The sequence below is a fragment of the Trachemys scripta genome, chromosome 8 (genome assembly GCF_013100865.1).
Source record: "Trachemys scripta elegans isolate TJP31775 chromosome 8, CAS_Tse_1.0, whole genome shotgun sequence".
NCBI classification, from domain to species: Eukaryota; Metazoa; Chordata; order Testudines; family Emydidae; genus Trachemys; species Trachemys scripta.
The window spans coordinates 2,825,666-2,839,822 of record NC_048305.1 but is presented as its reverse complement, the minus strand read 5'-3'; the positions used below and the strand labels follow the sequence as shown (position 1 = coordinate 2,839,822).

Here is a 14,157-nt window from a genome sequence, read left to right as displayed (position 1 = left end):
CCCCGCCACCGGTCGTGCGCGGGGCTCCGCCCGCTGAAAGGCTGCGCTGAGCCGTGGCGCGCCCTGGCCCTCCGGGGCATTTTAATTCATGAGCGTAGATCTCCGGAGCCTGCGGGTACACGCGGGACCCGGGCACACGCCTCTTGCACGTGCTGCGGTTGTGCTAACGCATCCCCTGGCCCCGTCGGCCCCACAGCAGAGGGTGGGGAGCCCTGGTACGTGGCGCCTGGCCAGTCCCAGCCGAGTGGAGTCAGGGCTGCATCTGGCCTGATGGCTCTGCTCCCGGGGCGGCTCGTCCACCCCCCTGCGCCGAGCCCTGGGCCAGCGGCAAGGGCCAGACGCTCCCCCGCTTCTAGAGCGCGCAGCGGTCCTCCAACGAGGCGTCACACCATAGAGGTGGCCTAGCCGGTGGCTAGAAGAGGTCGCTTCCGGTGGGTGGATGGGGGTGTTTCCGGTGCAGCGCATGCGGCTGCGGGAAGCTGCCCGGGCTATTGCCGCTGCCGCGCTTGGGCCTGGGGCGAGGGCGCGGCTGAGCGGCGGCCGGGCCCCCATGGCGAAGAGCAAGTTCGAGTACGTGCGGGACTTCGAGGCGGACGATACGTGCCTGCCCCACTGCTGGGTGGTCACCCGGCTGGACGGCCGCAACTTCCACCGGTGCGAGGGGCGGGGCGCTTCCGGGAGGGGTGGGGCCGGCGGCAGCCAATGGCGGGGCCGCGTCGCGCAGGGGCGGTTGCCGAGGCGACGCTGTAGCCTATGGGCGTGAGGGCGGGGCCCCAGGCCCGGAGCGAGCCTCGGGGCTCCCTTCTCCTGAGGGGAGTGGGGCGCGTGCAGCCCCCCCCCGTTCCCATGGAGACGGCGGGTCCCCGCGTGCTGCGGCTGGGGGGGGCAGCGCTTGTGACTGTGTCTAGGAGGGTGACCAGGCAGCAAGTGTGAAAAACTGGGACAGGGGGTGGGGGGTAATAGGAGCCTATATAAGAAAAAGACCCAAATATCGGGACTGTCCCTATAAAATCGGGACAGCTGGTCACCCTAGTGTCTAGCCGCCCTGGGGCATGGGCGGGGGCACCCCTCAGGGACGGAGGGGCCTGGGCGTAGCTAGGCTGACCAGACAGCAAGTGTGAAAAATCAGGACAGGGGTGGGGGGTAATAGGAGCCTATATAAGAAAAAGTCCCAAATATCAGGACTGTCCCTATAAAATCGGGTATCTGGTCCCACCCTGGGTGTCGCTAACGGGCTCTGTAAGGGGGCAGCAGCAGGTCCCCGGAGGTGCCCGTCCCTTCACTCAGCTTGGTAATCAACTGTTTTGTCAAGGTCCAGCCACCAGAGAAAATCATACAAAACTAATCGCAATAAGGATAATACGTACATCAGAAAGATCTTACGATCCATTCAGAAGCATCTGGCGGTCTGGCTTTGGCCCACGCACCGCTTATTGACTACCCCGTGTCGTGTTGTCATAGGCCTCGGGGCAGCTGGGAACCGCTGTAGGCAGCGGGGAAATGTCATGACTGTTGCCTTGGGGGGAGGGAGGAGAGGGTGGGACTGATACACGGGGAACATTTATCTCTGGGTTCGGCAGATGTTTTCCGTTCTGTATAGGTATTTGTACTGTGCTCCTCACCATAGGATCTGAGGCCTGGTCTAGAGCTAAAACTTAGGTCGACCTCGCTACATCGGTCAGGGCTGTGAACGTTTCATGCCCTGAGCACTGTAGATAGGTTGACCTGGTCACCAGTGTAGATCTGGCTAGGTTGAGTGAAGGATTCTTCCATTGATGTAGCTACCGTCTCTTAGAGAGATGGAGCGATGGAAGGCTGCACTGTGGCGCTGCAGTGCTTAAAGCTATGATGCTCTAGTGTCTGTAGTACAGATGTACCATGAATGCCTTCCAGTAGAGCATTAAGCAGCGTGACTACATATCTGTCATGTGTTGTTTGTTCTCTCCTCCTCTCCCCCAAGACAGAAATGTGTGCAGTGGAATGACTTATTTTGGCGGTGTGTGGGTTTGGGAGAGTGTGACCATCATCTCCATAAGCGATAAGGCTGTGGGTTGCTCCCACAGGCTGCTCAGAGTCAGATGGAGCACTTCTTCACTGTAGTTATAGTTTCCACAGGCTGCAGCACTCACACAGCTGACTCTTACTTTGTACAAATTCAGTGAAGTTCTCAAGCTCTGGTAATTTGCTGATGTGTTTCCTCCATTGGATAAAGTCTGAGTGTGCTTTAGCAAAAAAGTGACATAATAATGACAAGCCACACGCCTCCCATTGACTCCATATAACATAGGGGCACCCGTTGATTTGAAGGGCAGTTAAATAGTTGGTGTCTGATCTTGTTGAGGAGGAGATTGTGGTATATGGGACTCAGAAGCAGACAGATTTTCTCATAGTGGTTTTGACACCTGGAGGGAGTTCATTGACTTCCAAAAATCCTGTTCATGCTAACGATGTTCTGAGGAAATGTGATGAAAACAAATATTTAGGTTCTTGAATATCTTTTATAAGGTTACTTTCCTGTTGAACCTCTATTCTCTTTGAAGCTTTGCTGAGCAGCATGGCTTCAGTAAGCCTAACGATGACCGTGCCCTCCATCTGATGACTAAGTGTGCCCAGACTGTGATGCAAGAGCTGGAGGATATTGTCATGGCTTATGGACAGAGTGATGAATACAGCTTTGTTTTTAAAAAGAAAAGTAATTGGTTTAAAAGAAGAGCAAGGTAATTTCTCCTTTTGAGCTTACCAGTTTCCCCATGTTTAATAGTTCTCTCTGAGAACTGGCATGTGCACTTATTGTTTATCTTTGTCCTTACACGTGTACAGATGCTACCCGTACAATATAGGTGAAAACTACACAATTCACTTGTGTTTGTGGGTGATATATATATAAAAATAATATAAGATTGTAATTAGCTACGGACTATTTGATGTTCTGTTTCTGTGTATGATGTTTTTGAAAAGTAAATTCAATAACAAAGTTAAAAACAAACAAACAGCAAAAGGGTGAATAAAAACCATCTTCTACAAAAGAGAGGTTACTGAAAAAAACCATCTCCTCTTCCAATCTCCACTGCTTGACTCTTCACATGTTTAATTCCACCAACCACTCAAAAAGGTTCTACCTGCCATTGGTGGTCCATAGAGCCACGGTAGGAAAAGCACTGCTGTCCACCAGAAGCCTTACCACTGATACCCAAATAATTACAGATAGAAAGGTAGAGTTCTTTTAATATCTAATGTATTCTCTGTCTCTCTTCTCTCTCTGTGTCTGTTGGCTTTGCGTTTGCAAGTAAGTTCATGACTCACGTCGTCTCCCAGTTTGCCTCCAGTTATGTTTTCTACTGGAAGGATTATTTTAAGGACCAGCCGCTCCTGTATCCACCAGGATTTGATGGACGAGTTGTCTTGTATCCCAGTAACCAGAATTTAAAGGACTATCTCAGCTGGAGACAAGCAGATTGTAAGCATCTTTAGATATCAGGAAAACGAGAACAGTTGATTTTTAGCATAACAATTTATAACTGTTAGGTGTTTTTTTCCTCTGGGATGAAAACCTCAAACCCCTTATTGCCAGTGTGCATATGTGCACTCAGTGAAAAAGAAGCTGCTGCATGTCAGAGGGATTCTAGTTTACTTGGTTAACAACACATCCTTGGAGCTGTTAAGCTGCAGAAGAGTTGGTTGACGTTCTTAGAAAGCAGATTATTTTACATTCTACAATAATTTTCCAAAAACATCCCAATTTGTATTTTTATTACCCTTTTAACTTCACTGACACTGTTTTAGAAAGAGCAACGTGTTATCTGTGACGTTACATATTTTATGTGTTAATACTCATATTATTTTTACAAGCACAGCCATTAATAACATGGGATCCATAGCAGATACCGGATTGTCATCACTAAAATACTAAAAATGAGTCAATACCAAAAATTTTAGAAACATCACTTGAATGTTGTTTTTTTAACTGAGGGGTATAAACATTCTGATTCAGCAATATTGTGTAGCAAAATTACAACAGTCAAATGATGAATATAGGATTTTCCATGCCAGATCAGGTCATTGTTGCAAAGCTAGTATCAAACCTATGGCAGTGATTAACACCTGTTGCTTCAGAGGAAGGTAAACTCTGTCTGCCATAATGCATCTTACTTAACAATTATGAAATACTTTATGTAGCTGTGAGGAATCAATCTTCTGACCATTCCAGAGATCTAGTATGCCATGAAGTGTGAGATTGGATTACGATGATATTACATAACTACAAATATTACTAATGGTATTTTAAAAATCTAGCTGCAGGAATTTGTGGGAATGGAAAACCATTCTGTGACTAGTCATCTAGACTTTGCAAATAGTCTGTTTGTCCTTTGACACCATTTCCTATTTCTGCAGGCCACGTTAATAACCTCTATAATACAGTGTTTTGGATGCTTGTGCAGCGAAGTGGCTTGACACCAGTCCAAGCACAAGACAGATTAAAGGTAGGAACCTCCTTCTAAATTCATTGTCTTTTAACATCAGCGATGTACAGGGAACATACACAGAACCCAGTTGCCAAGTACTTCCAATTACCCAGCCCTATGCAGACATGTCTTGCTCATTAGGGAAGGCCAGCTGGCTTATATGTTCACTGTATACCAATTCATTTTTCCCAGTATGTGCTTGTTTTTCTCTGGAGATGATGTTGGTTTTGGATTTCTGTTTTGCTGTTGAATTGAAAAGATCTTAACCTGACTGGCAAAGAATCCAAACAGGATTTTAACTTCGTAATTAATGGCATCAGATGCCTAAAAATGTGTATATGAAATGTTACTGTCCTCAAATAGATGTGGTATGGGTGTAAAACTGTGAGTCAGCAATTCTTGAAGTCTAATCCCAGCTCTAACAATGATTCAGTATGTGGTCTTGGGCAGGTCACTTTATTAATCTTGTTCTCCTCTTCTTGCCTTTACAGGGTGGTGTTCCCCACCTTCTTTTGTTGTGTACAAATATAAAAATTAGTGCTGTCAATTAATTGTGTTAACTACCATGATTAACTCACCAAAATTAATCACGATTAACAAAATGGATCACGGTTTTAATCACACTGTTAAACAATAGAATACCAATTGAAATTTATTAAATATTTTGGATGTTTTTCTACATTTTCATATATATTGTATTCTGTGTTGTAAGTGTATATTATTTTTATTAAAAATATTTGCACTATAAAAATGATAAAAGAAATAGTATTTTTCAGTTCACATCATACAAGTACTGTAGTACAATCTCTTTGTCCTGAAAGGGCAACTTACAAATGTAGATTGTTTGTTACATAAGTGTACTCAAAAACAAAATAATGTAAAACTTCAAAGCCTACAAGTCCACTCAGTCCTACTTTTTATTCAGCCAATCGCTAAGACAAACAAGTTTGTTTACATTTACAGGAGATAATGGTGCCTCTTCTTGTTTACAATGTCACCAGAAAGTGAGAACAGGCATTTGCATGGCGCTTTTGTAGCTGGATTGCAAGGTCTTTACATGCCACTATGCTAAATGTTCGTGTGTCCCTTCATGCTTCGGCCACCATTCCAGAGGACATGCTTCCATGTTAAAAAAATAATATGTTGATTACATTTGTGACTGAACTCCTTGGGGGAGAATTGTATATCCCCTGCTCTGTTTTACCCGTATTCTGCCACATATTTCATGTTATAACAGTCTCGGATTATGATCTAGCACATGTTCACTTTAAGAACACTTTCGCTGCAGATTTGACAAAAAGCAAAGAAGGTACCAATGTGAGATTTCTAAAGATAGCTACAGCACTTGACCCAAGGTTTAAGAATCTGAAGTGCCTTCCAAAATCTGAGAGGGATGAGGTGTGGACCATGCTTTCAGAAGTCTTAAAAGAGCACCGCTGATGCGGAAACTATAGAACCCGAACCACCAAAAAGGAAGATCAATCTTCTGCAGGTGGCATCTGACTCAGATGATGAAAATGAACATGCGTCGGTCTGCACTGCTTTGGATTGTTATTGAGCAGAACCTGTCATCAGCATGGTTGCATGTCCTCTGGAATGGTGGTTGAAGCATGAAGGGACATATGAATCTTTAACACGTCTGGCATGTAAATATCTTGCGATGGCGGCTACAACAGTGCCACAAGAACGCCTGTTCTCACTTTCAGGTGACATTGTAAAGAAGACGTGGGCAACATTATCTCCTGCAAATGTAAACAAACTTGTTTGTTTGAGTGATTGGCTTAAAAAAAAGTTGGACTGAGTGGACTTGCAGGCCCTAAAATTTTACATTTATTTTTGAATGCAGTTATTTTTGTACATAATTCTATATTTGTAAGTTGACCTTTCATGATAAAAGTACTGTAGTGCAATCTCTTTATTAGGTGAATTGAAAAATACTATTTTTTTAATAGAGCAAATACTTGTAATAAAAATAAATATAAAGTGAGCACTGTATATTTTGTATTGTGTTGTAATAGAAATCAGTCTATTTGAATGTAGAAAAATCCAAAAATATTTAAATAATCGCTATTAATTTGTTTAATCGCTTGACAGCCCTAATAAAATCAAGAAGAACACACCTTGCTCTGCTTATCTATCCCCATTTTACCAAAGGAGAGAACGCTTACTTACTTCATGGGGATGCTGTGAGGATAAGAAGTTAATAAAGTTGTTTGAAGATTAAAAAAACCCTGTGTACATAAAAGCAGCAAAGAGTCCTATGGCACGTTATAGACTAACAGATGTATTGGACCATGAGCTTTCGTGGGTGAATACCCAGTTCGTCAGATGCATGTACACATGTTGTTGTTATTAATTACTTACACTCAACATTTACCCCACTTGTTTCTGTGCTATAAAAAATAATATTTATAAATAAATTGAGGCTATAAGGTGCACTTTTTATTGTCTTTTTCTCAATTTCAGGGAACTTTGGCTGGAGACAAGAATGAGATTTTATTTTCTGAATTCAACATTAACTACAACAATGAGCCCTTGATGTATAGGAAAGGAACTGTACTAATATGGCAGAAGGTAAAAGCATTTTAACTGCATGCCTAGCCCCCCACACTACTTACCATCTCTCGTTCGATATAGACAGGTGGACTCCTGCCTCCAGTTGGCCTGTGACGGGGTGGCCATCCTGAGCCTGAGTAGGAGCCAGAATTTACCAATGTACATTGCCAAAGAGCCACAGTAATGCATCAGCTCCCGCTCCCAGCTCCTCCCACCCTCCCCCACCCACCGGCAGCCTCACTGATCAGCGCCTCCCCCTCCCTCCCCACACCTCCCGATCAGCTGTTTCGTGGTGTGCAAGAGGCAAGAGGAGGGAGAGCGCGAGGGCATGGCAGGCTCGTGGGAGGGGGTGGTGTGGGGGCAGGGCCTGTGGCAGAGCCAGGGGTTGAGCAGTGAGCACCCCCCGGCACATTGGAAAGTTGGTGCCTGTAGCTCCAGCCCCAGAGTCGGTGCCTAGACAAGGAGCCGCATATTAACTTCTGAAGAGCTGCATGTGGCTCCAGAGCCACAGGTTGGCCACCCCTGGCCTGTGATGTCAGCCTCCATTGCCCATGGGTTAAATTTTCAAACAAGCACCTTTGTGTTTTCTCTCCTGCTTGGGAGGAGCCCCCCATAAACATTTGTAAAACTACCTCATTCGCCTTCAGATCCCGCCTTCAAACTCTCCTTTGCCATGGTGCCTACAAAAATATTGACAACAATTAGGCTGTTCATGAGCTGGGACCACCACCTACTATACTGACCAATATTGTCTCATTGTTTCCTTGTACTCTCCCATCAGTCTGTTTAAACATTTGTTGTCTTTTGTCTTATTCTTAAATTGCACTCTTTGGGGGCAGGGACCGTCTTTTCGTTTGCTCTTTGTACAGCACCAAGGTCCATGGTTAGTGCTCCTAGGTGCTACAACAATATAAATAATAACAACAACTATGTGCAGTTCACAAACCACAGTATAACCCGACCCCTGATGTTTCTTATGATTGCATGTTGTGACCTCAGATTCTGTGGCTATGACTGTCTATCTATAGATATATTCTAGATACTAAGGAAATGGGGGTTTTGAACAAAAGGTGTTAAAAATGAGTTATTTTGAGGTGTTATAGATATATCTGTCTAACTGAATAATATGAAAACTGGTGTCTGAAATCTGACTCACTTATAAAATATCTGTACGACTGTTTACCTAGGCATAGACTTATTATCATCTCTGTGGATGCATGTGTTACAGAAGTCAGTCTTGCATGTGTGTGTTTCTTGTGATTAGGGCCTAGCTAATGTTGGTTGAGTGTCTGCCACAATTATTTTCTCACTGTTCTTACTTTTTGTTATATATAAAAAGAATGACTAACAGCTAACTCAGTTTTCTTTTGTGGCTGGTGATTTCTATGGCACTTTACCAAGAGGACTGATATATTATAGGGAGAGACTCCTTGGTTTGACATAGTGTTCCACTTGTCTCCTTGTTTCTTGCACATCCCTTTCTTTGACAATATGAGGCCTTCTGGGGGGCTTTATATCTACTTTTTTCATAAAAGTGAATATATTCTTTCCCAGCTTTCCAAGTATTTGTAGGTGTTCTCTTCAGACCATGTGAGAATGACCAACTGTTTCATCTGTTTCTTTATCCAGCGGGCTAACATGCATGAATATCTATCTCTTGATTATATTAATAAATACCTTTAATGAGTGTCTCACCATATAGTAATATGTACACCTGGGGATGCTTGCCTTTATATTGAAACGTCATCTCAGTGTTTGGCTTAGAGCAAACAGCTCACCTGCACCTTGCCATCTTTGTTTTTGTCTTTCTGAAAATACTCATGTGATAAGCTAAAAAACTTCAGGTGTAGATATTGAATGAAAAATGAATCCTGAAACAATTACTGTGAAAATCATCAGTATGGCATTAATTAGTGGCACTCTTGTAATCTGATCCATTCAGTAGCAAAACCCTGTAAATATATGACCTGCATGGAATGAGTTTTGACTGGAAAAATTGTTTCAGTATGACTTATTTTTGGTACCTGAGTGACACCATATGCCTAGATTTGCAGGTTCTGGTACAAAATTAAAAGGTGTCATGAGGCAGAGGGGACAAAGTGGTGGCTTATGGTTAATATGTAAACAAGGCAAAACCAACAATTTATGAAACCTTCAAAACCCTTTTATAAATGCACTCATGTGTCAACTATCTTTGCAGGTTAACGAAGTCACTACAAAAAGAATAAAACTGCCAAAGGAAAGTGAAGAGAAGGAAGTTGAAGTGGCACGGACCAGGACTAAAGCTGTCCCACTGCACTGTGACATCATTGGGGACCAGTTCTGGGAGGAGTATCCAGAAATCCTAGCTGATAGCTGACCTTCCCAGTTTAAGTTCTTGTGAAAATAACAGGAAACAACTTATCTGCATGAGCTTCTGGGAAGTGAGGACTGTGGGGTGAGGATCGGATAATTTAACTTTGTAATTCAGCATCCACATTTTGAGCGATATTGTCTTAGAAACAGTGTCCTTGCCTGTCATGCAGATATATCTGCCTGCAGAAGCTAAAATCATGTTACTTTCAAAGGGGAAGAACTTTTATATAAAATTACAAAATTTAACCCTTATAAATGCACATTTGCATTGATTTATAACATCATCGTCATGCATTTATGTAGCATCTTTCACATTAAAGTCACAGGGTGCTTTATAGAGTTATTCACCTAAAACAATCCACCCTTTGGAACAGTTAAAAGCAGCAGAAAGATTATTTCTTTAGCTTTGTTTTAAACTCTGAAACAGACTAAAGACTTGGAATAGTGCCTTGAATCAAGTTCCATAACCAGGGAGCTTAGTTACAAAAATTCTCTAGCAGTCAACATCTCAGGCCCATATCAAGGATACACAAAGTAGCCCAGCAATTTGCTGTAACTAATTTTAAAGGGTTTTTCTCATGTGTAAATTACTTTTGTATTTTTTTAAAGATGCAGAAATGTAATTCTCCCCTTTCCACTCCCATGTTTATTCTTCAGACTTTATCGTCACTGTAGCTTTGCTAGTTATTAGTGAAGGTCTCAAATGGCCAAATGTTGTAATAAAATTCTCATACAGACTTCTGTCACGGTAGGAGGTGTGTGTAGGTCATGCTCTCATTTTTCTGCTCACTGGGAAACTCTCTGGCTCCTGCTGGCTAGGACTGTGGAAACTAGCAGAGAGGGGGGAGAGGGAGAGAAGATCTTATTGCTTATAGTTGGGAAGGTCTTATGTTACTCTTGTGTTTGATCCATGAAGTGGTATTGATGACAATTCCTGCTACAAGAGGAGGCAGAGGTGAGTCATGGGATGGATGGGGAGAAACTACCTTGTGGAGTGGGTACCTGAAGGAATTTGGTGGCCTGGCTCACACACAGTTTTTGTGCTGATTTAACTATTTCGGTTAGAGGAATACTTGTTACCAAAGTAGTTAAATCAGTTCAGTCCCTAGTGTGGACACAGTTATACCAGTATATTTAGGGGGATAAGCTATAGAAGTGCTTATACCTGTATACGGATATACAAGCATCCACACTAGGGATGGTACCATTTTAACTATACTGGTTTCAAAATGACATACACCTCTACCCCGATATAACATGAATTTGGATATAATGCGATAAAGCAGTGTTCCGGGGTCGGGCTGCGCACTTTGGCAGATCAAAGCAAGTTCGATATAACGCGGTTTCACCTATAATGTGGTAAGACTTTTGGGCTCCCGAGGACAGCGTTCTATCGGGGTAGAAGTGTAGCTTAACTGTCAGATAAGGTGGGGAGGTAATATCTTTTATTGGATCAACTTCTTTTGGTGAAAGAGACAAGCTTTTAAGCTTACACAGAACTCTTCTTTAGGTCTGGTTAAACTATGTTGACAAGTACTTGGTAAGGGATTGTTCATGCTTCGCAGGCTGGGGATAGACAATGAAAGCAAGAAGCAACTATGACTAAAGAAGGTTGACACTGGACTTGTCTCTCATTAATTAACATTCCAGCCACTTCTCCTCCTCCTCCTTCTTCCCCCAGGAAGGGAGCTGATCTACAGCAATATGCATTTTTTTTTTTTTTTTAACTATTATTTATTCACAACCTGCCTGAAAAGCTCTAATAAAAGTTTACGGCGTCAAGGTGTTTTACTACTGTGGCCATTTCCCTCTCCACCTCCACTCCTGGTAATGGGATAGGCTGGGTATAATGAAAACAATACATTCAAGTCAGCTGGATCATAAGCACTTAAATAGAAGCTAGTGTAAATAATCTCATTTTCTTAATGTGTAGTATGGATACAGGATCATCAAGAAGCTAATAGGAAAAGGCAGACTTGGGGGATTGTGGGGTGGGCAGCACATCATTCATTCCAAATTAATCACTACACCAAAGTTATTTAGAGTCTTCCTAGCATCTGTGAGCCCTCTATATTTTTTTTTGGTCTCAGATATAAACTCCATGAGACTCCAGAATGTCTCATGTCAGTATCCAGTAACTGACTTTTGGAGGTTTCTCTTCATATAATCAATGAATCTTCAACAAAAATATAGTAAAATTTGGATTTTTCACTCCAGAGTAAAGTGGAAAGAGAATTTTTTGAGAACATAGTTCCAGCTGATAATACTTATCACTCACATGGGGCTTTATATCCTTAGAGCATTTTACAAGCATTAACCAATCCTCAGAATAGTGTAGAATAGATAAATATTCCCCTTTCACAGATAGGTGGAAACTGCAGGCCATACGTAAGAGTCATATTTTCAAAAATGGCCTTTAATTTTGGATCACATTGTTTTGAGAGGTGCTGAACAAATAACTAACTGAAGTAAATGGTGCTGAGGACCTACAAAAATCAGGCCCTATCTAAAGTTTGCTATTCAAAACAAGAGGAAATTGAAAATGGATCTGCCCAAGTCAAAAGAGGAGCTGGATGAGTGTTGGACAGAATTAGAACCAGTATGTGCCAGCGGCCCAATACTATGTTCACACCGTGCCTCTAGAGAGCAGGTAAAGTTTCACTGTGACCCACTTAAGAAATGGACCCTTCCTTTTGAAGTTGTTCAGAGGACTTTTCTCAGTTATGTTTTACTGCCATAAAATGAAGCATTTGACCTTTGGGAACTAGTTATAGAGTTTAATAGCAGGGGGTGCAGTCTCTTAAAAGTGACTATAATGGGCTGCAGGGACTGAAACTGTGTCACTTTCCTTTGCAGAAAACACTTCTGCAATATGTATGTAAGGAAAAAATAACAAAAAGCTTTTTGTACTGACCTTTACCCAGCTGCCTTTCAGTTGTGCAACATAAGTGCTCACCTATATGAAAGAGCCAGTGCATGACCTGTGAAAGGTCCTTGGGGGAGGGACTTGATGTTTTACACCGGCAGAACTGCTGTGATACACGGAGGGGTTTGGGTATGAGAAATTAATTAAAGGTGCAGCAATTAGAGAAGCCATATTAAAACTAGAGCATCTTTAATCTATCTGAGTGCTGGTGAGCTTGATTACCAGCCAGAGGGGCTGGGGCTGCTGGCCTGATTTCCAACCAGATGAGGGGATAAGCACAGAGCAAGGCTCATCTGTATTGAAACCATCAGTGCAGTGGCTCTCAGCCTTTCCAGACTACTGTAGCCCTTTCGGGAGTCAGATTTGTTTTGCGCACTCCCAAGTTTCACCTCATTTAAAAACGACTTACTTACAAAATTCAGACATAAAAATACAAAAGTGTCACAGCCACACTAGTCCTGAACAATTGCTCATCTTTACCATCCAATTATAAAATAAAATCACTGGACTATAAATATTGTACGCACAGTTCAGCGTACAGAGCAGTAGAAACAAGTCATCTGTATCAAATTTTAGTTCGTGTTGACCTAAGTCTAGTTCACGTAGCCTGTTGTAAAACTAGGCAAATATCTAGAGGAGCTGATGTACGCCCTAGATTAGAAGACCTTTGCTCGGTGTACCCCAGGACTACATGTGCCTCTGGTTGATAACCACTGCATTGGGGCAGGGAGCCTGTTGAAGGCCTCCGGGCTCTGGCCATGTGCGCCATTTCCAACAGCGGCTGTCCCTGCAGCATGCCTGCTTGGCCTCCAGCGAGGGTGACCAGCCAGCACATGTGAAAAATCGGGACGGGGAGTGGGGGGTAATAGGAGCCTATATAAGAAAAAGCCCCAAATATCGGGCCTGTCCCTCAGGGCCGGCTCCAGGCACCAGCAGAGGAAGCACATGCCTGAGGTGGCACATGCTAAGGGAACAACAAGGAGTCTGGTGGCACCTTAAAGACTAACAGATTTATGTGGGCATCAGCTTTCGTGGGTAAAAAAACCTCACTTCTTCGGATGCATTACCCACTAAGCTTATACCCACGTAAATCTGATAGTCTTTAAGGGGCCACCGGACTCCTTGTTGTTTTTGTAGATACAGACTAACACGGCTACCCCCTGATAAAAAGCAACAGAGGGTCCTGTGGCACCTTTAAGACTAACAGAAGTATTGGGAGCATAAGCTTTCGTGGGTAAGAACCTCACTTCTTCAGATGCAAGATACCCCCTGATACGTGACATGCTAAGGGGTGGCACAGTGGTGGCGTTTTTTTTTTGCTTCGGCAGGTCAAGCGGCTTTTTTTTTTTTTAATGGTAGCGCCGGCCCTGCTGTCCCTATAAAACCAGGACATCTGGTCGCCCTCCCGCCAGCCCGGCGGCGCTGCGTCTCCCATCCCAGCGCGGTGCGGGCCGGAGCCTGCTTAGCTTGGGGACGGTGCCGGGCGCGGGGCGGCGCTGGGGCGGCCCCTAGCGGCGGCCGCGGCGAGCTACACGGGGCCCCGGCGCCCAGCCCGGCCCAAGCGGAGCATGGAGAAGGCGGCCGGTGCGGAGCCGCGGCGGTGGCGGCGGCGCTCGGGCTCCAGCCCCGAGCCCGACCCGGCCCCCGAGCCCGGCCGGTCTCCCAGCCCCAGCCGCCTGGACGTGAGCTCGGCCCGCTTCGACCCGCTGCTGGCGCTGTACTCGGCCCGCACGCCGCTGCCCTGCCCCGGCGCGCCCTGCTTCAACAACCTGGCCGAGTACGAGAGCTTCCAGCGGGGCCTGCGCCGCCCGGCCGCCCGCCGGGGCCCGCCCGCCGCCCGCGGCTCCCCCCCCCCCC

The 14,157-nt window shown here is 44.4% G+C and overlaps 2 protein-coding genes across 5 annotated transcripts in view; both read left to right on the top strand.

The window, feature by feature from the left end:
* Nucleotides 1–426: 426 nt before the first annotated feature.
* On the top strand, nucleotides 427–10,111 carry THG1L (tRNA-histidine guanylyltransferase 1 like). Of its 4 annotated transcripts, none has more exons than XM_034779819.1 (6): nucleotides 427–654; nucleotides 2,541–2,717; nucleotides 3,288–3,457; nucleotides 4,393–4,481; nucleotides 6,930–7,037; nucleotides 9,220–10,111. In XM_034779819.1, the coding sequence occupies exons 1-6, from the start codon at nucleotides 440–442 to the stop codon at nucleotides 9,376–9,378; spliced, it is 918 nt and encodes a 305-aa protein (XP_034635710.1). In that variant the 5' UTR covers nucleotides 427–439; the 3' UTR covers nucleotides 9,379–10,111. The 4 variants fall into 4 exon arrangements, with proteins under 4 accessions (XP_034635710.1, XP_034635711.1, XP_034635712.1 ...); XM_034779820.1 differs by having other exon boundaries at nucleotides 431–570; XM_034779821.1 differs by lacking the exon at nucleotides 427–654 and having other exon boundaries at nucleotides 2,615–2,717; nucleotides 3,292–3,457.
* Nucleotides 10,112–13,868: 3,757 nt separating this feature from the next.
* Nucleotides 13,869–14,157, top strand: part of LSM11 (LSM11, U7 small nuclear RNA associated) — a 9,344-nt gene continuing 9,055 nt past the window's right edge. Inside the window, exon 1 of the mRNA XM_034778857.1 lies at nucleotides 13,869–14,157. This exon is cut by the window's right edge and continues 27 nt beyond it. Coding sequence (XP_034634748.1) covers nucleotides 13,869–14,157 — 289 coding nt within the window.